We start from the raw sequence: 26,549 nt of genomic DNA, 5'->3' as shown, positions 1-26,549 counted from the left end.
ATGTTATAAAAACCATCCCAGCTGACATAGGATGAGCGGCGGGGCATAATGTAAGAGTCCAAACTGTAATACCCTGGGTTCAAAACCCAGGACCCTGTCAAATCTCCAGCTGTGTGCTAGGTCTTCATGTCTGGCGGTGTGACGGGCAGAGATGGACCCAGATGCAGGACTCCAGATACTCAGGGGCGGTTCTAGGGGCGGGGTCACAGGGGCATTGGCCCCATCTGAAATCTGATTGGCCCGCTTAATTTTGCCCCTGTCCTGTCACTCATCTGTCCTTTGTCCAAGAGCGAGGATCAAATTATAGGTGGATGCAATTCCATGCCGAAACACCAGTAGCGCTAATGAGCCAAATAGGAATGTCCAGCATGAATAAAGCTTACAGAAGAAAAAGATCTGAACGATCTCGTGGAGAACGTTTTTTTAACCGACAACCAATGCCAGTGTATATTTTGAGGAATTTGTTGGTAATGATAAGTCATAAATTCCTTCTTACTCAGAGCTGTCACACAGCATAAGTCTGACAGTAAATTAAGAAGCAAAGTTATTTAAGACTAATGTTAACTGAGGCCCTACTTGTGTTTGCACATGAATGTTAGCATTTCACTAATTCATGTACTTCTTTGTAATTTGCATTAGTGTGTTAACATTAACTATAATGTTTGGCAGTGATAGAGAAGAATATGAAAAGAAAGGGTCAGTCTCAGGTGGGAATTCAGCAGTTTTTGAGCAAAGAGTGAGTCTGCAGCTGAAGATGTGCAGGGTGAGAGGAGGCAGAGAGCAGCAGGACACAGCAGACCAGAGGCTGGTCAGGAGCAGGGCACCTCCAGCCCCTTTTCATCAGGTCAGAAATCATTTAGGGAGAGCAACAACAGTTAATGCTGTAATGTATGAAATGTCTGATATTGTTATTTAGTGAAATGGCACATAAGTTCACTGAATTCTTACACCTCATGGTGATAAGATTTACCATAACTTTAATGTAATGGCTTTAATTTTTATTGGTCCGTATATCACCACATCTACCAAAAATACTTGGCCCCTCTATGAATACTGTGGCCCCTTGATGGCCCCTTATTCAGAAAAATCCTAGATCCGCCACTGCAGATACTGACATAACTTAAAAGGTGTTTATTGAGATGGACACGAAACAAAATCCTTCTGGGAGTCAGACAAAGAGCAGAAAACAAAAATGACACAAGGTAGACAAAAAAAAACACACACAGGCGTGGCGGCATCAACAACACGACAACAAGCAGAGAACACACAGGACTTAAATACACCAGGGGATAACGAGGGAAAGTAGAAACAGCAGGGAGCACAGCTGAACACGACACTGACGAGACAAGGGGAAGCAAAACTAAATACACTGCACAAGAAACAAGACACTACCAAAATAAAACAGGAAGTGGAACAAGAGAACAGAGATGGAGACTTGACACAAAACACAAGGAACTAGAAATAAACTGCAGACTAGAAACAAAAGAACAAAAACAGCCCAGGACCATGACAGGGGTCTTCTTGTTGGAGCATTCTGAGTCACTCGTTCACAAAACAGATGCTGAAACAGCTCAGCTCATCGTTTCCACAGTCAGTCCGTCTGCTGACGAAGAACCTGCTGTAGGTCAGAGGAAAGCCCCCACAGGGCTCCTCGTACCCGCTTCACTTTGATGGCAGGTCACAGGTGATGTGTTTATCAGTGAGACTGCTTTCAGATCCTTAAAGAGGCAAAATGGACACAAGGTAATAATCATCTTTATTTTTAAGAGCAAAAAGTACAGATTAGATGTGATGAACAACGAGAACACAGAGACTTTGTAAACCACACATGAACCAACAGCTTTTCATAAAAACAATGCAAAGAGAGGATGAAATGAAAAACTAACCTGCTGATTATGAATAAAATAAAATGGCTGTAGTGATTTGTATTTAATGGCAGCAGGTTAAAGGAACTTTTTATTGCTACTTTGCTAATTTGTCATATTTCTAACATCATCATATTTGAACTCTCTGAGGTCTGGAGACTAAAAACAGATTTTATCTTCAGACTGAGACCCTTGGAGTTGGTGTAAAACTGATTTGGCTGCAGTTTTTAATAGAGTTTAAATGTTTTTCAGTCTGAAAATGTCATGTGAATATCAGCTGAACTTATAAAGTTTTGAGGGCTCAAATTCTGAAAAGAAAAATATTCAAAACCTCAAATTTGGACCCAGCTTATGTACATGGAGATCCTGTAAATCAGAAAATATTCATCATATGAAGATAAAAATGTCACACGGCTTCATTAAACAAACTAACGCTACTGTAGAGAACGAGTCAGCTGATTCTGATGGGGCTGGGCGGAGTTTTAAAGAACAGCATCACCCAGTAGCTGCTCAAACATGCATGATGTCATCAGTGCCCTCAGGGTCAGAGCTTGTGACCCCGACTCCTGAGGTCAGCCAGCGCTGGAGCTGCAAGGAAGGAGAGAGAGGGTTCTTCAGTGTGATGTTTCAGTTCAAACCTGGAGTTATGGTTACAGTAGTTACTCTGTTACAAACATACAGTCTACATATATTTCATAGTTTGGTCCAAAAATGAAAACTAGCAGCATTTACTTTGCAAGGTTCTTTACATGCACATTAATTAATGAGGAAGTCCAGTGCATGTTAGCCCAGAACAACGATGCTATGAGAAGCATCCAGGTGTCCACTTATTTAGAAGGAAGAACACAGTATTGGATGAGCTCAGTGTATTATAATCCTGGCAGGCTGATGGGAACAAAACTGAGTCCCATGCTGGGATGAAGCACCTCGATTTTTTTTCTGCATGTTTGAAAGCAGCTTCAACAAAGAAAGTTTAAAAACTGAATGCTAAAATCTGCCCACCTGTGATCAATAATTTTAGACAGCCTACGTTTTCTTTATGCTGGAAATGAAATCCTTGGAGGTGTTTTTGTCCTTGTGAATTTAAACTCACCTGCAGTCTGCTGTTGTTGGACTCTCTCAGCTTGGCGTTGTCTCTCCTGACTTCTCTCCCTCCCAGCCGCTGACATCGACAGCGCCGCCATCTTACAAACGCTGATTCTCTCCTTGCTGCTTCCAGCTCCGCTGCCCGTACTCCTGATTGGCCGGTCGCTGCTGCTGATGACCCTGCCCCCTGTGCTATTGGTCCTCCCTGACCCCGGGGAGCCGCAGATCCTCCCTCCAGTGTAGCTGCTGAGTTTGTCATTGCTACCAGCACTGCGAAGTTTAGATCCACTTCCAGCAGCTTTTGAACTGCTCAGCCACCCGCTGCTGCCCCCGCTAACACCAATCCTCCCCCCGGGGCTCAGGGCTCTTGGGCTGTTGGTTGTCCTCCCTCCACCGCCCCACCCCGCAATCCCCACACTGCTGCTGCGCCTAACAACGCTGCCTGAGCTCAGCTTGCCAGCACTTCCAGCACTGCTGAGTCTGCGCCTGCTGCTGGTGTAGCTGCTTGGTGGACTGATTGTCTGGCTGCGGCTGACGCTGGCCCTGTCTGCGCTGCTAGATCTACTCATATGACCAGTACTCCCACCATACACTACGCTTCCTCCACTGACAAACCTCCCTGCTCCTGATGTTCCTGGTGGGCTCGTTGCGAGTTGCATGGCTTCTGAAGGACAGTCTTCACTATCAATGCTCATACATCCAGGACGCCAACCATAAAGCTTCCACTCTCTGCTCCCAAGCCTCCCTGCTCCTGGTGGGCTTCTTGCCATGTTCATGGCTGTTGGAAGGCATTCTTTGCTGTCTGCATTGAGGGAGCTATCACTGCCAGCCCAGTTGCCCGTACGTCCAAGACTGCCTCCGTAAACTATCCACTCTCCACTCCCTCCACTCCCTCTCCTCCCAAAACTCCCTGTTTCTGGTGGACTTGTTGCAAGCTTTCCATTTATGGATGAGCTTTCTCCATTCCCTTCACTGGGTAATTTAGTGCCAGCATCTAAGCTGCTCTTACGTCTAAGACTGCCACAGTAATCTATCCACTCCCCACTTCCGAATCTCCCTCTTTCTGTAAGATATTCCTTGCTGCCACTGTAAACCTTCCACTCTCCATTGGCACACCGGACTCTTTCCTTTATCCCTGCTGTTGTCACTTGTGTATCACCACTGTTGCTAACTCTACCTCCTAACTTGCTAGAGGTAGTTCCTTTACTGAAAGGGACACTTCCAAAGCTTCTCGCATCACTATCCATAGTTACACGTTCTATCTTATCTTCATCTGGAGTACCACTTGCATATTTGCCTCTGGTCCTTCTTGCATCTCTTTTCCGATAAAGGCCTCCAAAACCAAGCTGTTCCTCTCTGTCAGCTATGATACTTCGTCCATCTCCAAACGCCAAGCCTGCATGACTGCTGCTCACCTGAAGGTCACTGCTCTGACTGGTTGGTCTAAGCTTGGAACTAAGCTTTGTACCATTCAGATTAACTCCTCTACCTTCATGACATTCAAATGGTCTAAAACACACATCTCTGTCTCCCTCTGAAATGATGACCTTCACATTTCTGTCTTCTGGCAAAGTTCTATCACCACTAAATAATACAGACTGGCCTTCTTCTTTCGTTGAGAGAATGTATTTCTCAATTGGTCGAACATGTGCATTTGCCTTGGTTAGACTCAGACTTATTGCCTCATCTTCTTCGTCATTCTTTGGACTCAAACATGTGTCTGAGTCATTTGGGCTCAGATAATTTTCTGGTTCATTTGGACTCAGAAGTAGATCAGGACTTGTAATGTGGTCTTCCACATCGACTGGGTAAAATGCTTCATCTGTGAGGCTTAACATCACTTCTGTCTCAACCAGACTCAGACATATTTCTGGGCTGAAGCAACAGGGTGGTTTTGTTTCACTGGCTGACAAACGGACCTCTTCTGGACTTAGGAACTCTTCATAAGAGGAACAGCTCAAACCCACACCAGAATCTGTTAGACTTGTAGAATGCTTTGGCACCTCTTCACCTGCAAGATCAACCATTTCCTTGTTAGACTTGGCTGGATCCATCTTCACCTTATTGGCATTACTTACTATCTCCATTTCATCCACTTCTGCTTTTAAAACCTCTGTAGTTTGAGTTTTACTCTTAAGGTTTTCCTTGCTTTCTGGACAAGAAACTGCAATGCTGGACCATGATTCTGCATCCTTCATAAACTTCATGTTGGACATATGTGCCAAACTTTTATCTAAACTCAGGACAAACAAAGTATCTTCTGCTTCTTCCGTTCCCCTCTTTCTTTGTCTGTGTACATCCCCGTTATTCACCTCAGTCTTAACCTCAGTTGGAATCAAACATGTGTCTGGGTCATTTGGTGAGAGATATATTTCTGGCTCATGAGAACTCTTGACTGGACACATTTCTGGATTCAAGCATTCATCTGACTTTGTTGGGCTCATTAATTCAGCTTCTCTTGGACTCTGATGCTCTTCAGAGCTGGAGGAACTTAAAGCCACAACAGAATCTGTTAGATCTGTAGATGTTTCTGAGCTTCCAGTACTTACCAGTATCTCTTGATTTTGCAGATTTACCTGCTCATTATCTGGTTGAAATGGGTTCATCTTCACTTCCTTGCAGTCATAGACTTCTTCTACTTTGTCCACCACATCATTTAAGTTCTCAGTACGGGGTGGTTTTGTTTCATTGGCTGACAAACGGACCTCTTCTGGACTTAGGAACTCTTCATAAGAGGAACAGCTCAAACCCACACCAGAATCTGTTAGACTTGTAGAATGCTTTGGCACCTCTTCACCTGCAAGATCAACTGTTTCCTTGTTGGACTTGGCTGGATCCATCTTCACCTTATTGGCATTACTTACTATCTCCATTTCATCCACTTCTGTTTTTAAAACCTCTGTAGTTTGGGTTTTACTCTTAAGGTTTTCCTTGCTTTCTGGACAAGAAACTGCAATGCTGGACCATGATTCTGCATCCTTCATAAGCTTCATGTTGGACATATGTGCCAAACTTTTAGCCAAACTCAAGACAAGCAAAGTATCTTCTGCTTCTTCCGTTCCCCTCTTTCTTTGTCTGTGTACATCCCTATTATTCACCTCAGTCCTAACATCAGTTGGAATCAAACATGTGTCTGGGTCATTTGGTGAGAGATATATTTCTGGCTCATGAGAACTCTTGACTGGAGACATTTCTGGATTCAAGCATTCATCTGACTTTGTTGGGCTCATTAATTCAGCTTCTTTTGGACTCTGATGCTCTTCAGGGCTGGAGGAACTTAAAGCCACAGCAGAATCTGTTAGATGTGTAGATGTTTCTGAGCTTGTAGTACTCAATGACTCATTATCTGAGTGAACTGGATTCATCTTCACTTCCGTGTGGTAATGGACTTCTTCTACTTTGTCCATTTCTTCATTTAAGTTCCCAGTGCTTGCAGTTTTACTGTAAAACTTGTTATTATTTTCTGGGATACCAGATGAAGTATTTTCATTGTTGTACCTTGTATTTTTATCTTCTGTGAGTTTATTTGGTTGGTTTTTGGATATTCCCAAACTCTGATCAAGACTTAGGACACTTTCTCCCTCTACAATTTCTTTTCCAGACTTTCCATCTACTCCTTCATCTGTGTCTTCCATAAGGGCTACCTCACCACAGACTTCACCCTGAACTGTTGTTGATCTATCAACCCAAGAAGATCCAGATGCCCCGTGTATAGTACTGGCAGTTTCATTCATGTCCTTGACAGTTTCTGGTGAAGTCTCAGCCTCACTGGTCATGATCTGTGTTGGATTTTTCTTCGTTGCATGGAAGGAGCTTTCAGGTGGATCCACCACTTCAGGTGGATCCACTTGCACCTCAGGAGTTGTTGGACTGAAGAGATCAAATTTGGTCTCAAAATGTGGCTGTTCATTTTTAACTGCTTCGGCACAAAGAATAGTTTTGTTAGTCTCCACTCTAATATTTGTCCCTCTGCCAGAAGACTGTGAACCAGCTTGTTTGGAAATCAAAGTCTCTTGCTTGGTTTGAATTGTGTCAGTGCTGTCAGGATCCAGAGTTGTGGTTATTTCTGTTTTGGAAGCCTTGACAAATGCTCTCTTGTTGGGTATCTCTTGACTAATTTGAGCCCCAGCAAATATTGAACTCTGAACATCATGATCTTTAGCATGAACTTCATTTTCCACAGGGCAGCTCTGACTGCTGACTGTCTCAGTAGAGATGATGGACTTGCTCATTTTTTCAGAAAGAACTCCTGTTCTCTGGTTATCAGGCTTTTGGAAGGACTCCACCAAAGGGTTAGTTAGTGTTGGATGTTTGTTGTGGACAAAAACTGACTGGGATGCAGTCACTGTTTTGGACAGGGGTGCAGCTACTGGTGTTTTTCCAACAGTGTGAGCATGACCGCCCTGAACACTGACTGTTCTGTCTACCATGATGTTTCTCCTGAATGTGAGTGGGCTGGTTGCAAGATGGGAAGATCTGGCATCTGGCTTGGCATTAAAGTGGACACATGAATCCCTGAAAAGATCAAATGAAACAAGAAGAATGGCAAGAACAGAAATTGAATTATATAGTCAAAAACTATGAAGTACCAGCAAAAACCTAAATCTTTTACATTGGAGAAAAAGTCAAGTGATGAAACAAGAATAAGAGTTACACCAGATAAAGATTAATCACTGAAAAGGGCTGCATTTATCTCTTGGATTTCCTTTATTATTATCTCGTACCCCTCATGGCCCAACCCATCCAGCAGCTTCTTGTAGTCCTGTATCTCGGCCTCCAGTTGGCTCTTGATGTCCAGCAGGGACTGATGATCTGCAGCCTGCAACACTGAGTCCAGGTCTCGGGACAAACCATCTGCTGTCCTCTGTAGGACCACCAGCTGCTGGAGTAACGACTCAGTTTGCTCCCGACCAGAAGCCTCCAACACCAAGACCTGCACAGACAGGAAGACTGATGCCAGTCTTGACTTGGGTCTGGACTCTGATGGGTTTTGTTTTGTGATTTGTTAGTCCTGACTTAGAGTAAACTCAGGAGTTTTTAAAATTCTACTAGAAGTAAGTCTCACCACTCGGTCTGAGCAGTTTATGTCTTTAGCTGCTGATTGGCTCTTTGGTGGCAGGGGTGGCATCGTTAAACTGGTGTCATTATGAACAGTTTCTTGCAGAACTGAATTTATAACCATCAATCCAATAAAAAAAAAATCTAATTGACCTCTTGTTTAAGGAACCAGGGCAACTCTAATTATGGGTGGGCCTGAAGAAAGAGCTGCAGGACTTACTGGTCTGGACTGGGACTTCCCCTGGGACCTTATGTTGCTCTAATTGTGGGAACATTGGAGTACTGAAGTGTAGTGTGACCTCACCACAGCCTGAAGTTGTGTCAGTTCTGTTGCCAGATGGTCCACTTCTCGCCTCAGTGCTTCTAGCTTGGCTCTGTCAGCCTCTGACCCCGCTGAAGAGTCAAAGCTCGGCATGCACGCCTGAATGTGAGACACCTGGAAAAATGTTACATTACATTACAATCCCTTTTAAAGTTACCTTTGTTTAAATACAAGTGTGCAGCAGATATTTGTCTGCTAAAGTCTTCTTCTTCTTGTCTACCTGAGTCTTGAACCAGGACTCGCTCCGTCTCAGGTGCTCCACCTGTTGTATCAGGTCTGATGACTCAGCAGTGTGCCTCTCGACAGCAACGCCCCCTGTCACCTCAGCCAGGAGAACCTGCATATCCTGGGCAGGTAGACAGGAAACAGGATGTAGTTTGTGTTGTTTCTTTGAAGGATCCAGGTGAGTGGTCGTATTGTTTTACCTGCTGGTGTCGAATCTGCAGATCTTCCATCTCTTGCATTTGTTCGTTCAGCAGATTCTGGAGCTCTGGCAGATTGTGGGCTTTCAGCACCTCCCCCAGCAGCCTCAGGTCACTAAGCTCCACCTCCAGATGAGTGCGCCGCTCACACTCCTTTTTACACCTGCTCACATAGCAGAGGATCATGGGATATGTCTTCATTTATGTGTGTGTTTGGGGGTCCAGCTTTCAATGTGGTATCCATGCATATGCAGCCACCTTGATCTGGATTATGAAACGTGTCTCTGCCATCTTTCTTAGGGGGTGGACCATAACATTACCTACTGATTTGTGCAACATTTAAAGCCTAACTATTAGCATTTTGGCCACAGCCATGTTGTTTTGTTTAGAAGTGACCATATTTGGATGACAGGGTGGAGTGCAAAATTATCACCTGATGCTAACTGGATTAAAAATGCTCCAAAAGGCTCCAACAGCACAAACACAGTGCAGAGGTCCAGTTCAGGGACTCCGGTTAGCTGAGGGGAAGCCTAGCAGACAGCTAGCAGCTACAGCCGCCTGTGTCGCTGCAGAGTGGTAAAGTTAGAAGACTTTAATGGAGCGAAGCACTGAGGAGGAGCTTTGATGGAGGAATCCCATCACTTTTTCCATTTCAGTTTTCACATTCGATTACAGAAGTGTGACAGTTACTGTGAACATCAGAGAGATGAGCTCAGTCTCCTGTAAACACATTTCCTGCATTTAGAAAAAAACTAAAGGGTTTGAAGATCAGCGGCAGAGTTCGTCATGAACAGACTTCTGCCTTCATGCACTCACACACATTAGGAGAACCAGCTGCTCTGATGCAACAGGTGACTGAAAGCAGTGAGCAGTGAGGCACCTGTAAGCCTATATCTCTGGTGTGGATCTACCTTTCACTGAGGTCGAAGACGGTGAGCTCTGCTTCAAGTAACTGCAGCTTCAGCTGAGCCTGGGCTGAGAGACATTCACTGATCTGTGAGCGACAGAGAGAGAGAGAGAGAGAAGCTTTATTGGTGACTTCAGCGCCTCCTCAGGAATGAATGATGTCAGGCTTTGACCCATGACCTTTAATCACAGGACCAGCTTCCTGACACGAGAACCTCGTTAAACAGTGGGTGGGGATCACATCCATTGTCATTGTAATTTTATAGCAGAGGAGCTGAAAGGGCAAATGCATGAAGAGACTTGATTTGAAACATGATGTGTTCCAGTGTCTGAACAGATCTTTGATTACATGGCAGTCCGTGGAGTCGGTGGAGCCTCAGGTGGATGTTGGAGGAACTGCAGGCTCTGGCACATTTTTCAGCCCTGGAGGCTATCGCCTGGTTCAGATTTTTTTTTACCTTTATTAAATGTTTCAGTCTCTGGGTTTGATTGAGGACTTCATCTTTCAAGCATCAGAGAGCTGCAGAGTCTCTAAAGCTGCAACAAGCTTCAACAGGAATAAATCTGACATCAGTTTTAAGGAGCTCCGCTGTCTGCACATGTTCTTCTCTTTACTTTATGACTCCACTGACGAATCTCATCCATCAACACCTCACTGCCCTTTAGATTATAGTCACAGACTACACAATAAATCAGTTAGAGAGAAGGGAGGGAAGAAGGGAAGATATGTTGGTAAACAAGAAAGAAAGAATGAGAGGAAATAATGCAAGAAAAGGCAACAAAAAGGGACTAAAGAGAGAGAAACTGAAGGATCACAGAGAAAATAAGGAACGAAAAAGCAGATAGTAAAAGAAAAAAGTGAAGGATGGAAAAACTAAGGAAAGGAAACAAAAAGGAAAGAAAGAATGAGGATAGTGGAAGAAGGAAGGAAGGAAGGAATCGACAGATGTCTGAGCTCCAGTTTTCATGAGTGAAATTTGAGGATTTTAATTGGATGTTACTGAGTGCTGATCAGCAGGTATCTGTGTGATGCTCCCACAGTCTAACCAACCAAGCTAGCTAGCATTAGCTGATAGCTTTGTGACAGCACAGTGATGGTCCATCGTTTATTTACAGTCTACCTGGTCCTGCAGCAGGGAGGCGGTCTTCAGGTGTCCATCCAGCTGTCTCAGCTCTTTGGGACACTTCCTGTCCAGCTCCTCCTGGATCTGATGCTCCAGCCTCTGATTGGCTGCCTCAAGATGCTTGACCTGAACAAACAAACGTTCTCTGTCAGTAATCGTTTTTATTTTCTCTTGCTCTTTAGAACATACTTATTCTGAGGCTCTCTCTGCTGTTTCTGTGCTTCTTGTCCCACAAATATAAATTAATAACATCTCAAATCCTGCACGTTCACAGCTGCTTCAGGAAAGATTAAATCAGAGATCACACTTTAAATTAAACAGCACTGTCAATGCTGATGGTTTATTTTTAGGATGTTTTTCAACACATTTCCGTTGATTTCTTTCCTAAAATTGCTAATCAGTAATTACTGAGTCTGTTCTCACTTTCACTGTGTGCAGCGGCTGTCGGTCCTCCTCTGAGAATCGGACCGTTTCTGTTGCCTGGTACAGATAATAAACAGCACTCGGAAAACTCCTGAGAGGATTTATTATAAATCTCACTGTAATTTTTGAATCTTTGAGTAAAGTCTGTATGAAGTTCATGCAAAAGTTATAAATCTGAACATTTTAAATTCTCCCGCTGGTCTCCTTTAAACCTCAGTCTGCACTCAGGTCAAATCCTATTGTATCTTTATTTTTTCCCTCTAAAATAATAATGATCATTTCATGTTTGTGTGTTTCCAAGTCACATGAAGGAAGTAAAAAATAAATCTGCTGGTTCGTACAAACTCTGATGAAAAACTTGCTCCTAAAATGATCACAAACCATCAAATCTGTAAATATACTGAAGCTTTTAGCTGGAGCAGAAACGATTCATCATCACTAATAAATCTGTTTTGTTTTGGTGCTTTTCTTCCACTGCTCAGAGGTGATCATGATGGGAAGAAGTAAAACAAGAAAATGTGAAGGTGAAAAAGTTGCGTTTTACTGTGTTATTGTTTGCTCTCAGAGTCTTTTAGCTGTTGCTCACTGATCTCAGTTTAACTTTGGATCCATAAAGCAGGAAAGTGTTTCCTCCCACTGCCTCCATTAGCTGATGTGTTTTCCATCCTACCTGCTGCAGGTATGAAGCCAGCCTCCTGTTCAGCTGCTGCAGGCTGACCTTCTCTCTGGATAAAAAGGAGCTGCCGCTGCCGCCCGGAGCTGCAGGAACTGCAGCAGCCGTGCAGTCGTGCATCGACCCTCCGGCTCCGTGCTGGTAACAGTAATCTGGAGCAGACCGCGAGGTTCTGCTGCTGCGGAGAACCTGCCAAGAAATCATTTTATTTCTGTTTCATCGCAGCTGCTTTAAAGCTTCCTTTAACAAACTCTGTCTTCTTCTGCGGTTGTAAAGTGAGCTGTAAGAGGGTTTCTGTCTCAGGTGTGTCAGCAGCGGCTGGAGCTCAGGTTTGATCTGCTTTAACCTTTGAATGGTGATATTTAGAAACAGGTTTCAGCAGGATGGCAGCCCTGCCCTGCACGCTGCTCGCTGCACACCGCGTCCAAACCAAGTCAGGTTTTCACTTGTTCTGCAGATGTTCTGGATCAGCAGTCGTGTAACCCGAGGGCCAAACCTTCATTTACAATGTGGAAAATTAAAGCAAGGAAATTGTCTCAAAGGTCATCAGTGATTCTGTAACAGAGAGAGCATCAGCCCTGCAGCTCCTTTCTTTAACATCACATCAGCTCAGAGCTCCACAGTCTGATTCTCTTTGACAAACACAGAAACTATACAAACTCTGTTTCATCACTTTTTCAGATTTTAAATAACAACAGAGAGGCTTTCATGTCTTTATTGTTTTATCAGTTTCATGCTCATTCGTGTCTCTTTGGTTTCCTTTAATCATGTAGAGGAAAAGGAAAGTCCAAAGTTCAGTTCAGCTGTTCTTGTTTAAAAAGGACGTGTTCTGCTCGTTGGACCCTGATCAGGGATGGGAATCAAAAACCAGTGCCACTTCAGAACCAGTTCCAAATTTTCCAAAGCATCTGAATGATATGTGTCTGGTTCTCTTATGCAGGCTGCAGGTACTGACAGGGCACACTGGTTTCAGGAGTCGAGGCTGGGAGGACCAGAGCTGGTCAGGAGAGGCGTGTACCATCCCTAACTCTGCCAGAGCAGCTTTGCGTGATTCACAGTTTGAAATAATCCTTCTTTATCTGACACAGGGCCTCGCCGTGCGCTGGGGTGTTACTGAGGCAAAAACCTGACAACTGAAGCACATCAGAGTTTATTAACATGCTTTAACACATGCAGGTCCCACAGAGCTCCACTGAGTTAATGCAGTTAACTTAAGCCGTTTCAGAACACCTGGGCCTTCAGGTATTTCCTGACATCCTTATTATGCAGAAAAGCACAGCCTGTTTCACAGGTATGAACGTGTAACAGGCAGCAGCCGAGGCGGCTCCGCTCCGAACCAGGATGCTTTTCATCTCTTTTTCTCCTACCAGCGTCCTGCCAGCAGGGGTCGCTGGAGGACTCATTCCTTCTTAGCGTAAACGAAGCAGGAGCCGCAGCCAATGAGCGATCAGTGTCTGCGCTTCGCGCGCCTGCGCACCGAGGCTGCGGGTGTTTTGTTGACATGTCTGCCGCAGGTCTTTCATGAGGGTTTCTGCGGGTTTTGCAGGCAGAGCGCGGCCTCCCTTTACGACCCCACCTGATGGAGAACCCCAGAGACCTGGTGAGTCCCGAGGCTCCGCCGAGCGCCCCGAACCCGCATTTCCCTCCTTTTCAGAGCTCGTTTCAGCGGCTGCCTGGAAGCGACTGTGGACGGAGCGTTCAAGCAAACCTCCGCTGACAAATCTTTAAATTTAAGAGTCTCTTCTTCTGCGACGGAAACACATGTCCAAACTTAAATGGGATTTTAACAGTTTTTATCGAGAACATATCAGAGTTTAATTCGGCATGCGTGTAAAGACTGGAGCAGTTATTTAACCGGCCAAACGTAGTCTTTATATCCGCTTTACCTGTTGTTCGGGCCAGATCTCCTTTGAAAGTCATCCGATATTAGTTTCCCTGCTCGTGGCCAAAGCCAGACAGTGGACTGATGTTACCTTAAAAACGCCGAATACAGCTGACAAAATGCTGTGTAATTCGGTATGCATGTATTCCGGTAAACGTGTTTAAATTCAATAAAAATTTAACGTGTTTATCGTTTTGCTTTTTTCCCGCTTCATTCTCATGATGTCCATTCAGAGCGTCACGGTGATCAGTGCCGAGAAAAGGTGAACGTAATGCTGGCAGTGGCAGAGTAAGCTCGTCTGCAGGGGGGTTACGGGGCTGCTGGAGGTGACCCGGCGCTCTCTGTGCTGTCAGTCAGCCTCTCTGCACTGCAGTGCTGCAGGAGCAACAGACTCACTGATGCAACAGCTGGGTGGAGGTCAGATGGCGAAAGCAGAAAAAGAAAAGTGTTCATGACCTTCACAGTTCTTTGGTGTCCAGGTTGCAGCCTGATGATATTTAATACAAAGGTTTTGTGATTAAATTAGTCTCTCTGTGGCTGAAATGCAGTTTTACTTGGGTAAAAATAACATCTTTGGAGATCTGTTTGACTTTTGACCTCTTCTCCTCCCTCAGGTGGAGCGTCCGTCACGGAAGCGGCGGGACTCCTTCGGGATGCTGGATGGGCTGGATGAGGACCGGAGCAGCTGCAGCACTGAGTCCAGCGGGGGGAGCGGCGCCTCCAGCCCCGAGGACAGCGAGGACGAGGAGCTAGGAGGAGGAGGAGGGGTCGCTCAACTCAACCCCTCCTCCTCCGCTTCACTGACACTCATCAAGACCAACGGGCAGGTGTACACGTACCCCGACGGGAAGGCCGGCATGGGTGAGTTTGTGTCCAGAATCACAGGCTGGCTTTCTGCTGGTTCTTCGGAAAGTTCTCTGTGAGCTGGTGGGTCTGTGTCCTCAGTTCCTCTGTCTCTGCTCTCCTCAGCGACCTGTGAGATGTGCGGCATGGTTGGTGTCAGAGATGCCTTCTACAGCAAAACCAAGCGTTTCTGCAGCGTCTCGTGCTCCAGGAGTTATTCCTCCAACTCCAAGAAGGCCAGCATCCTCGCCAGACTGCAGGTAAAACACACACGCAGCAGGTTCATGAACGCTTTGTGTTGAACCGAGATATACTTGAGGATTATGATCTGTATTCATCTGTTTTTATGTCCTGTGAGATCGAGTGTAACGCGCCCTGTGTGTCTCTGTTTTTAAGGGGAAACCTCCTACAAAGAAAGCCAAGGTTCTTCAGAAGCAGCCTCTGATGACCAAACTAGCTGCCTATGCTCAGCAGCAGGCCAGCCAGCAGAGCAGCGTCAAGAAGAGCGGTGAGTTCAACACCATTAACAAGTTCAGCTGAAAAAAGGGACTGAAATGAGCTTTTTGACTGAATAAAATAATGCATTTGCTTCCTCTGTGATGGATTTCATTAGAATTAAAAGATGTTAAATGCAAACACAGAATTCGATTGTAGGTGTTGCCGGGCAGAGAGCATCAACCAAACGGACAGTTTAGGGTCTTCTGCTGTAGCCTCTGCAGAGCAGAGCAGATATGGGTTGAACCTTCTCGTCCCATTGTTTGGACTTCAATTTCCAGCTCCAGGACTCTACCAGAGCAGCTTTGCATGATTTCCAGTTCATAATAATCCATCTTTATGTTAAATGGGCCTTGGTGTACCCTCCTTAGTTCATCTATATGACATCAGGTTTTTAAATCACCAATATTGGTATTGGTATGAGTCTCAGAAATCTGATATCAGTCGGGCTCAGCTGTGTTCTCCATCATATCTGCAGTTTGTCTATTTGCTTGAAGGTAAAAAGCTGCACGGACATCTCCACCTGCGGTGATTCCATATCTTTTATCGGGGGTTTGCTTGAGCCTTCTGTTTTCTTTGCAGTGTCCGTGGAGGTGTTCGACTGGGGCCGTTACCTCGGGGACGGAGAAGTGATGGGAGCGCCGGTCAGCTGCTTCAAACATGTGGGTACAACCAAAGTTTCTAGAAGCATCTGTCACCACAACACCTCCATCAGTTATGTTGAGGCTCTCCTCTGAATATAAAGAGAGCTCCAACTGTATTTTTACTGATGTTCATGTAAACTGTACATGCAGTCATCAGTGTTTTTGCCCCAGAATGAGGTTTAAAAAAACATTTCCTCTGGATGTGATATTTCTACTACACAAGGTCAAAGGTAAAAGTGTTACAGCAGGGATCCTCAACTCCAGGCCTCGAGGTCCGGTGTCCTGAGTCAAATATAGAAGTTATTAGCAGGACTCTGGAGAACTTGACTGCATACTGAGGAGGTAATTCAGTGGCTGTGGGTAATTAATGGATCTCGCTGGACGTGCAGCTGACCACGTTGTCTAACATCTGTTTCAGCGGTCTGAGGTGGTTTTCTGTGTCGGGGACGAACATGAAACCACCTCAGACCGCCATACCTGCATTCATTTCACATCCACGATCTTTATTGTGTCATACTGAGCACCTCACAGAATTCTGTTTTCTTTTGTGTTTTTGCCTTTCTGAGAAAGTTTGTGTCGTTTGTATACATTTTTTAGCTAAGTTGTTTTCGTGTGTTGGCTGCTGTAAAACAGGAATTTAAAATATTTCATATCTTCGGAGTTTCTTTTATACTATCAGTGTGTGTCAGTGGGATCTGCAGTGAGAAGCTGAGCGCAGCATTTTGGATGATTCGTTTGTTTTTTAGGTCCCAATGGGAAAGTCATGGGGGGGCATCGGTGAAGGCATTCGGGTCGAGGTCCCAAACACTGACACCGGTCTGCCCATGAAGGTTTACTGGATCGCTACCATCATCAAACTGGCTGGTACACACACACACACACACACACACACAGGGAAAATGTCATCACCCTGATGTTAAGGTGGAGTTAATGTTAGGTTACTGTGTGTGTGTGTGTGTGTGTGTGTGTGTGCGCGCGCGTGTGTGTGTGCGCGCGCGTGTGCGCATGTGGGAACGCAGGTTTTAAGGCTTTGCTGAGATACGAGGGTTTCGACAGCGACTCTGCGCGAGACTTTTGGCTGAATCTGTGCGTGCCGGACATCCACCCGGTGGGCTGGTGTGCCGCTGGAGGGAAACCTCTGGTCCCCCCTCAGAGTAAGGGTCACTTCCTGTCTGCAGAGGAGTTCTCAGACCTCAGATCATTTTCACAATCCTGAGCAATCACACTAATCAGGTTCACAAGGATAAACTCTGAATAATTTTAAGGCTATAAAGTGATGTATGGTGTGTGTCTGTGTTTGATCAGCCATCCTGCACCGCTTCTCCAACTGGAAATCGTTCCTGATCAAGAGACTCACAGGATCCAAAACTCTGCCGCCAGACTTCTCCTCCAAGGTGACACAGAAACCACATGTCCTCCATTTTTTTATGACCTTCAGCCTAAACCTGAGTGTGAACTCTGAGATACCTGTTCAGGTGCAGGAGAGCATGCAGTTCCCCTTCAAGAAGCAGATGAGGGTGGAGGTGGTTGATAAGACTCACCTGTGCCGGACTCGAGTGGCTCTGGTTGAACAGGTGTGTGTCAGTGTGATTTTATACAATCAGCAGAAAAAGACTCGACCAAAGGTTAGTTTGATTGGTTTAGGAGTTTACGAGGAGGAATGGATTTCCAGATTCTGAAATTTGATTTTCTACCTTTAAAGGCACGGACAGTTTAGTATCATCAGCTGAGCTGTGGATTTCATGCATTTGAGTGTGGTTTTACCAAAAATCAGATTTAAAGAAATAAATCAGAGGACCAATAACGGAGCCCTGGGGTACTCCACACACCATCTCTGATGCATTTACTTTTATATAATTAGTGGTTTTCATTACTTGATATAATTGATAAAAGTGTTGTTGTGTAAGGTGAGTGGGTGTTCTGGAGCAAAAACTAGAACACAAATAAAAACAGAATTATTAGCCCTCCTATGAAAATGTCATGTTTTTTAAAGTATTCTTTAAGTGCTGTTAAACAGAGCAGGGAATTTCTAACACAGCGTTTCCAAACATCCCACTTTTATTTTGGATGCTTACATTATTTTTGTTTGCACACAGAAACAAAGTGATTTCACAAAAATGCCCTGGTCAGAGGTTTTAGCCCCCCCCTCAGTGCTAACAGTCAGCTGTGTGTCCTTGTTGCAGGATAACAGCCTGCAGTCGTTTGTTGTAGATTTCAGGAAGTCTCACACATCTCCTGAGCAAACCCAGCCCATTCTACTTTGGCAGATCTCTCAAGCTCCTCCAGATTTGATGGTCTTCTAGTATGGACCTTCATCTTCAGTTCACACCACAGATGCTTGGTGTTCTTTGGGTTGTACGCCTCTCCCTTCTTTCTCTGTGGCCAAAGAGCTCTAGCTTCATCTCATCTGACCAAAGGTTACACTTCCAGTGTAAATAATCTTTCTCCAGGTTGTCCTTATAATACTTAAGTCTGGCTTGAAAGTGTCAGAAATGTAGTTTTTCATGGTCCGCAACCTCACAGTTCACTCCTGTGCAGGGTTCCAGTGATCGTCTTCTTTAAGTCGACGGTTCTGACTTGGCTGAGTCATTTGCTGGAGTCTTGGCGGTTGTTCTGGGGTCTTCAGATGCATCTCTCACTAGTTTGCTTTCCAGAGACTTTGAAATCTTTTGCTTGCTGCCTCTGCCAGACTTGTTCTGCACTGTGTGCGTCTCTGAATTTCTTAATGATTCTTCTCCCTCCAGTCCTTGAAAGTCGGAAATGCTGTGATAACTTTGTGTATCTTCTGCTTTGTGAGCATCTACGGTTCTTTATCTCAAGTCTCATGATGCTTTCACAAAGGAAGCTCAAACCTTTGCTGAAGTTTTGAAATAAACCTCAGTTTTCACATGATTTTAAGAGCTTTGAGTGTTATAAACTTAAAGCACGTCATGGCACAGCAGTGATTTGTGCTGTGGCTTAATAAAAGTCTGTTTTTAACATTCAATTCAGTTTTATTCATATAGATGGATAGATAGATACTTGATTGATCCCACAAGGGAAATCTGATCACACTTCAGGCCACTTTATATTGTAAGGTAAACCCCCTACAATAATTGACCCTTGTATTTATTTATTTTTTTAATAATTCTTTTATTGTGTGAAAATAGAAATAATTTGTGCTTCATAAAACTAAAACTTGTGCATTTAGAAATTATATGTTGAAAGTCTCACTTGCAAAAATGTTAATGAAACTTAAAATTTTATTTGGGGGCTCAAAATTTTGTCCTCATCTGCAGCTGTTTTTTCTGTTTTAAACATTTGAACTAATCAAAACACAACATGAGACAAAGTGACTTCAGTTCACGTTGTTTATATTTATTAATATTATTTGCGTGAACGTTATTCTGATGCTTGCGTCGTCGTAGGTGATTGGCGGCCGTCTGCGGCTCGTGTACGAGGAGTGCGATGATGGAACCGACGACTTCTGGTGTCACATGTACAGCCCTCTGATCCACAGCATTGGCTGGTCTCGATCCATCGGACACCGCTTCAAACGATCCGGTGGGTCAGCTGATCAATTAAGGCACGGCGCGACGCCACCAGACTCCATTTAGAAAACAGTGAATTTAAGGCAGCAGTGTAATATGATGAAGAATGGAGGGGAGAAGATGGAGCTTAATAACTGTGTGATTGTTTCCAGATGTGTCAAAAAAGCTGGATGGTCAGATGGATGCACCTGGACAGCTGTTTGCCAAGGTGAGCTTCACCTGATCTCCTCTCTGTCCTGTGCTGTCAGTTTGTGAAGCCTACGTTACCAAATTGTGATGAAGATTTCTGCTCCTTTTATACCCTCGTGGATGTAAATTTAAATGATTTTTGATAACATTTTTTTCCATAAATTTTTGTCTAAACGTAGTTTGAAGTCTCAGAGAGAAGGTTAGTTCTTTCATTTCACAGGATTGCTGAACTCTTTTCATCCACTTTGTGCCTTCACTTGCAGTTAGTCTGTCATGTTGGTTGAATCCACTCTGCATAATAATGATAACTGTCTGGTGTACAGTGGACACAACAGCAGATTTAAATTCTGCATTTAACTCTAATTTTGCAAAAAAATAAAACTTAAAGAGAAAGGGACCGATAACAGAGCCCTGGGGTACTCCACGTATTTTCTGTAATGTATTTATTTATGTAACATGTAAGTATTTTATCGATTTATACTGAAGCCTTCTTAAGGAGTTTACCACAATTAACTGGAATAATAAATACAATAAATACATAAAAATGGACAGAAACATAACTGATGTTTTATCCTGTATGTCCTGTAGGTAAAGGAAGTGGATCAGAGTGGTTGCTGGTTTGAAGACGGGATGAAACTGGAAGCCATCGACCCTCTGAACCTGTCTGCCATCTGCGTGGCCACAGTGAGAAAGGTAACGGCGAGCTGAGCGTCTGCAGCCGGCTGCTCCAAACACCGGCCCCATCTAACCTGTCGCCCTCATCCATCAGGTCCTGGCAGACGGGTATCTGATGATCGGCATCGATGGCTCAGAGGCGGCCGACGGCTCAGACTGGTTCTGCTATCACTCCACGTCTCCCTCCATCTTCCCCGCTGGCTTCTGTGAGATCAACAAGATCGAGCTGACGCCCCCTAGAGGTATGGCCACCTTCAGAAGGCAGCAGCACACACTTGTAAGCAGAAACCAAGAACAGTGAGGACATGTTTGAAAAGTTGAGACAATTTAGTATATGAAGGTTTTGGAGCATGTGTTGCTCTAAAACATGTCCATGCCTTTACAGATGTGCCAGCTGCCAGTTCCATAGGTGCTGATGCACCCCCATACCCTCAGAGAGGCAGGCTTTGAATTTCATTGCATTTTGTTTTTGTCTAGATTTTCACAGCATCCTAACTTTTGTGGAATTGGGATTGTAACTCATGTGTCATTACTAGAAATTTCCCACTTGTGTGCATCTATGATTACTATACTTTTAAACTTGCATTTTTTTCTTCACAGGGTCAAAGGAGTGATCAAATTGATCCCATCTTTTTTCCTTTGGATTTCCAGGTTACACCAATCTGCCCTTCAGATGGTTTGAGTATCTGAAGGAGAGCAAGTCTGTTGCTGCCCCGGTCAACCTCTTCAACAAGGTGAGGCTCAACAGGCGCTGAAATAAACTCTCCCAACTGATCAATCAACAGAAAATCAATGAGTTTTTTTCAGTTTTTATTTCTAGCGAAGGCCTGTTATCTTTGTAATCTAAGTAGCTCTGGAGGTTTGAATGTAGAAACAAAGAAATCACATGTTGAACTCAAATTATTACATGAACGGTCAAAGGAAATGACCTGTGGTGATATTTTGATGTCAGTTGCAGCCCTTCAGACCACAAGTCAGTGGTTCCCGTATGGCACAGGTCAGTCCAGTCGAGAGCTGCTCCAGCATCTGTTTGATTTTTTTCTCTTGGTGGTTAGAGGAGGGAACATCGGGAAGGATCTTTATCGTCTACAGTCATTTACAGCAGAGTATCATCAGCATAGAGGCAAAGTTTAGTTATATATATCCAGTATAAATTTACCAAAAATAATGTTTTTCCCTGAGCCTGGTTCTGCTGGAGGTTTCTTCCTGTTAAAGGGAGTTTTTCCTTCCCACTGTCACCAAGTGCTGCTCATAGGGGGTCGTTTTGACTGTTGGGTTTTCTCTGTATTATTGTAGGGTCTTTACCCACAATATAAAGCGCCTTGAGGCGACTGTTTGTTGTGATTTGTTGCTATATAAAAAAAATAAATAAATTTAATTTAAAGAAAAAAATCACAGCTGTGTGAAAAAAGAGCTCAGAGGTACTTCATGTGGCATCATTGATACTTTTTTATGAATTAATATAATTTTTCTGAGCTGGAAGAATCTCATCAAGTGAGATAAAATCAGACAGACCTGAAACTCTGTAAAAATCTCACCATTTGCAGCACATCTGAGACAATAATTAATATTATTATTATTGCATATTTATAGAGAACATTTTAAAGAGGTTACAGGGTGCTGTGGATGCTATCACACTACAAATGTATAATAAATGTTTGCATTAAAACATTAAATTTGTGCTTTTTTTAACAGAAAGACAAACAAATGTTGATCATATTACAGAAACACTGACAGAAATAAAATATGAGGCAAAATCCAATTTATTCTAATTAGTTATTATTGTTACACTTACATTGTTGAATACATAGTTGTTATATAAACATGCAAAAGTGAAGTATATTAAGTATTTTAATATTACAGGGTAGTTTAAGTACTGTATGTTTATATGACCAGTGTAGAAAGGAGCTACAGTGATGCGAGCTGGAAAACTTAAAGAAATCATAATTTAATTCTGTTTCTGATTTTTCTTAGAAATGACTTCAGATTTTTGGCATAAAGCACTGAAACTGTGATAGAAACAAAGGCAGCAGAAAGAAATCCAGACCTGAGGGGTCTGAGGGGTAAAGCGTGTCTGTGTTCTCCAACAGGACGTTCCTAATCACGGGTTCCGCCCCGGCATGAAGCTGGAGGCCGTCGACCTCATGGAGCCGCGGCTCGTCTGCGTCGCCACCGTCACGCGTATCGTCCACCGGTTGCTACGGATACACTTCGACGGCTGGGAGGACGAGTACGATCAGTGGGTGGACTGCGAATCGCCTGACCTGTACCCGGTGGGCTGGTGTCAGCTAACTGGATACCAGCTGCAGCCTCCAGCTGTTAACGCAGGTAAAACACACCTGAGCTGCAGTTTCAGTGGCGACGAGGACGGATAAAGTCTGTTTGTTTGTTTGTTTCAGGCTCCAGAGATCTGCAGTCAGCAGCAGCCAAACAGAGGAAGAAATCTCAGCAGTACAAAGGACAAAAGAAAAGTGAGGAGGTGTCTCTTCAAAGCACTCTGATGGATCCATAAACACTGATTAAAAGTTTGATTGGAGATGAATGTGGAGCACGTGCATCCTTCAGGTTAAAGTGGTGCATCTGCTTTGTTTCAGCCACATTTCCTTTAAGAAGCACACAAAATGGGTAATATGAGGACAGAAAGCTCGACCTCCCGGTAGCTTTCTAAAAAATATACGGTTATTTTTATATGAAGTGATTTTCAGGCTGACTCACAGGAAACTCATCTCACTCACAGAGCCGCAGCCACAACGAATTAATAGGAAATGGAGCGGAATAATCCTTTAATCCCTGCTTTAGGTCGTTTTAAATAATTACCAAAAAGAGTGAAAAGTTACACAAACGAGAAAAAAGACCAAAATGACGACAGGGAGACGATTAACAAAAACATGAACCAAAAAATCAACAAAGTGATGACACAAAAATATAAAAATAAAAAATAAAGTGGAGTTGCTGTTTGATGTGGCGCAAACACCGTTTCACTGTTTCAGACTTCTGTAATTAAATCTGTTTGCTCTCAGAGAGGAAGCTGCCCATCGCCAAGCGACCTGTCAGTCTTTCCGGTGCCGTGGTAACGGGCGTTCCCAGGAGCCTATCGGGAGACGAGAACGAGACTCCGCCCGATTATCCGTCACCCCCTCCTCCGGCCTCAGCAGCCCAGCCGCCCTCTGCTGACCTGGGGAGCAGCCCTCATGCTGAGGGGGGGGCAGGTACACACTGGCACACCTGTTCACCGCAAAGCACACCCTCTATGTAGCACTGACGATCACCTGTGTTTCTGCAGGAGTCAAAGAGGAGAGTGCCAGAGGGGCAGACGGATCTTCTCAAAGGACTGAAACAGAAACAAACGGATCCTCTGGAGAGTTCCTCACCAGCCGAGTCCAGTAGTAGGCCTCTTCCATCCTCTTCTTCCTTCATTTCTCCTCCCATCAATGTGTTGAAATCATCTACTGATAAACTCAAAAGCGTTTGACAGCTTCCTTCCCGTCACCACTCCTTTTCCTCTCAACCTTTTCCGCTGTGTTTCCGTGTTCTGCTGTCTGGAAAAATTAGCCCTGCTAAAGGAAACAATAGATGCAGGACATTAAAAAACAAAAAAATTCTTTTATATGACACTTTTTCCAACGCCACGATCTCGATTGTTTGTAGTTGTTCGTGTTTGAGGGTTAAAAGTCTTGATGTAGTCATAAAAACACTGTTTGTTTTAATGTGAGTGTTTGTGAGGGCCTGGATCAGTGAGGATGCCACATAAGAGAAAAAAAAAAAAGAAATGGCCAATAGGAGAGGAGCTTGTTTACAGTTCTCGAGCCTCTGCCAATAGTTTTGCAGCATTTGGAGGGTTTAAAATCAGCCACATTTTCTCTCTGTGATGATTTTAAAATCACTTTCATCCAATCACAGCTGCACCTTTAAAAGATCGTTCTGGTTTATCTCAGCCTGTGGGGCCTCTACAGCCGAGGTGAGGACCGCAGAGTTAGCACCACCCACGGTCATATTAATGGAAAAACAGCAGCTGAAGGAACGCTTACTGCTGCATTCATACTTGTTCATTAAGAGTTTAATAAAGGAAACGGAATAGTTCTCCATCTCCATATTTTTGTCCTGGGGCTCCATTGCAGTAGTTCTTCTTTGTCTTTCACAGCACCTCAGTTCTTCCTCTATCTGATACAAGCAGTTTTAGCCCCGCCCCCTTTAAGAGAATTTTATCCTGGTTGGCTGGCCTGCAGACGGGTTGCCCCCTCTGTGATGTCATACAGATTCAAAAGTAGAAAAACCTGAGCTTCTGGCCCACAGAGATTATAGTACAATTCTTCATTAGAAACTTCAGAAATGCTTCATGGGAACTTTATTTAAAAAAAAAAAAACTTTCTTTAACATCTCAGCAGCTAATAAAAGAAATAAAATGTCTTAGAGATTACTGATACCTCAGAAAAAGTTTTAAACAGTTAAAAGGATAATTTTTAAAATTAGATATAAGAAACTTTATTTCAAACGCACTGTAAAATGAGTATATTTGATTTTAAAAATCTATTAATAATGAAGACGATCTTAATCACTGCAGAAATAAGTTTCAACAGCAGCCTGCTGTGAATAAGAGCAGCCTGAAACTAACATCTGAAAAATAAAAATGTTCCTTTATTCAAAGTTTTTACTTCGCAATAAACTATAATGTCATGAGGAAAATTAAAAGCTGAATATGTATTTCAGCTGCTACATTAATTTACAATGTATATTTTGATATTTTCAGTTGTCTATTAAATTAGATATTTTTAAAAAATGTGTAAAAACAGCAAAAGATTAAAATCTGTTTGTTAAAGAAACAAACTATTAACTGCAAAAATAAAAGCAAAATCAAGGGCAAAAAAAAACAGGTTAAATAAACTATGGAAACCAATTAAAAACAATGACAAAATACGCAAAGTTTTACTCCTTTAATATGATTCTGGTTTGCTGTAATCTCAACTTGCTTAGTAACATATGTATGTCTGACATTATTTTAAATTATTTGACCTTTTTATGTCAATAATTTGACCCCTGAGTCAAAAATTATATATTTGAAATTTTCACTTATCTCGTAATCCAAAGTTGCTCCAACAATTCATATTTTTCTCTTCCATCATTTTGGCTATCTTACATGTTCTTATAGAAAATTAATGTTTTCATATTTTAAAAATATAACATTTAGGAATTTATTTATTTGTATCAATGGGAGTTTAATTTCATATAATTGAGTAAACATCTCAAAATCTGACCTGTTTTTATATAATTTAATGTATTTTAACATGAAGTTTCTGTCTCGTAATTTTTTTCTTTACAGAGTAACTAAACATTTTAACATTTTATTTTATTTTGACTTTCTGTTGCTGTTTTTGTGTAATAACTCTACAAGTCACACTTTAAAAACATAACAAAAAGCACATCAAATATTTGACTGGCCCCTTATCCTGTAACTCTGACCTCAGAAAAAGAAACATACTATTAAATATTCAGAGTATATTTTACTTTTAACATTATGACATACTTCAGGTCTGACATCATATACTTGTTAGTAATTACATTTAGAGTCATAATTTTACTTGTTAATATAAAATTTTCACAGATTCAGTCAAAATTTTAGATTTTTTTTAAAATCAGGTAGCTAAATGCTTTTAATTTTGATCCCAGAAGTTATTAATTATGTATTTACTTATTTCAGTGTCTCTCTCGCTCTCTCTCTCGCTCTCTCTGTTTTTTTTTGGGGGGGGGGGGGGGGTAGTTTTTGATATGTCTGTCTATATATTTTAAAAACTTGATTTTTTTTTTTTTTTTTTAAATGGTGTATTTTCACAAAGATTTTCTTGGTTTATAATTTTGATGATTCAAGATTTCATAAATTGTTAATATTTTTTAAATTCGATATATTATGACATATTAAAGTGAAAGGGTATGACTGTTCTTACTTTACCCCATAAGACAAAAATATTTACTCATCATTTATTATCTCATATTTACTAAGCAACTCAAACTTTTTCTAGTTTCATCACTTTGCCTTAATATTTTATCTTTTTGACTTCATGATCTCAAAGTTTTTCTTGCTCATGATTGTATTGAGTAATTTAAATTGTTACCTTTTATTCAGTATTTTCATTTTTTTTAACATTTCTGAGTTTATACTTGTGTGAGAGCAAATCTCTGATCTGTGGTGGTAAAACGAGTTGGAGTTTCTCATGAATTGTTGCTGAGAGACTTTAAACTCCAGAGTTTGTGTCTCAAACTGAACTGTGTGAGTCTCTGGGAGCATCCCTCACACTGAACTCGTAGCTGTTTTATAAAATCTGCCCGCACTGCTGTTCCTGTGTCGTCTGTTGGTGTTCGTCTTTTTTTATACGTGACTCTAAAACAATGTTAACCTGTCTGATTTGTATGATGGTGC

At 42.8% G+C, this 26,549-nt stretch overlaps 2 protein-coding genes across 2 annotated transcripts; one reads left to right on the top strand and one right to left on the bottom strand.

The window, feature by feature from the left end:
* Window positions 1-1,781: 1,781 nt before the first annotated feature.
* LOC115783966 (uncharacterized) lies at window positions 1,782-12,195 on the bottom strand. Its single transcript, XM_030734986.1, has 9 exons — window positions 11,877-12,195; window positions 10,781-10,909; window positions 9,665-9,747; window positions 8,757-8,916; window positions 8,552-8,677; window positions 8,314-8,445; window positions 7,676-7,884; window positions 2,959-7,466; window positions 1,782-2,453 (listed from the first exon to the last, which is right to left on the bottom strand). Exons 1-9 carry the CDS (start codon window positions 12,081-12,083, stop codon window positions 2,410-2,412), a joined length of 5,598 nt encoding a protein of 1,865 aa, XP_030590846.1. The 5' UTR covers window positions 12,084-12,195; the 3' UTR covers window positions 1,782-2,409.
* Window positions 12,196-13,349: 1,154 nt separating this feature from the next.
* Window positions 13,350-26,460, top strand: LOC115784534 (MBT domain-containing protein 1-like). Its single transcript, XM_030735795.1, has 18 exons — window positions 13,350-13,479; window positions 14,376-14,622; window positions 14,731-14,864; window positions 15,001-15,112; window positions 15,682-15,761; window positions 16,490-16,607; window positions 16,763-16,897; window positions 17,049-17,137; window positions 17,219-17,317; window positions 19,151-19,286; window positions 19,426-19,481; window positions 20,051-20,155; window positions 20,232-20,379; window positions 20,789-20,871; window positions 22,228-22,465; window positions 22,537-22,608; window positions 23,158-23,346; window positions 23,421-26,460. Exons 1-18 carry the CDS (start codon window positions 13,459-13,461, stop codon window positions 23,522-23,524), a joined length of 2,166 nt encoding a protein of 721 aa, XP_030591655.1. The 5' UTR covers window positions 13,350-13,458; the 3' UTR covers window positions 23,525-26,460.
* Window positions 26,461-26,549: the final 89 nt, after the last annotated feature.

The sequence above is a fragment of the Archocentrus centrarchus genome, chromosome 8 (assembly GCF_007364275.1).
Source record: "Archocentrus centrarchus isolate MPI-CPG fArcCen1 chromosome 8, fArcCen1, whole genome shotgun sequence".
Lineage (NCBI taxonomy): Eukaryota > Metazoa > Chordata > Actinopteri > Cichliformes > Cichlidae > Archocentrus > Archocentrus centrarchus.
The sequence above is the reverse complement of the archived record's forward strand: the minus strand, read 5'-3'. Positions and strand labels throughout refer to the sequence as shown.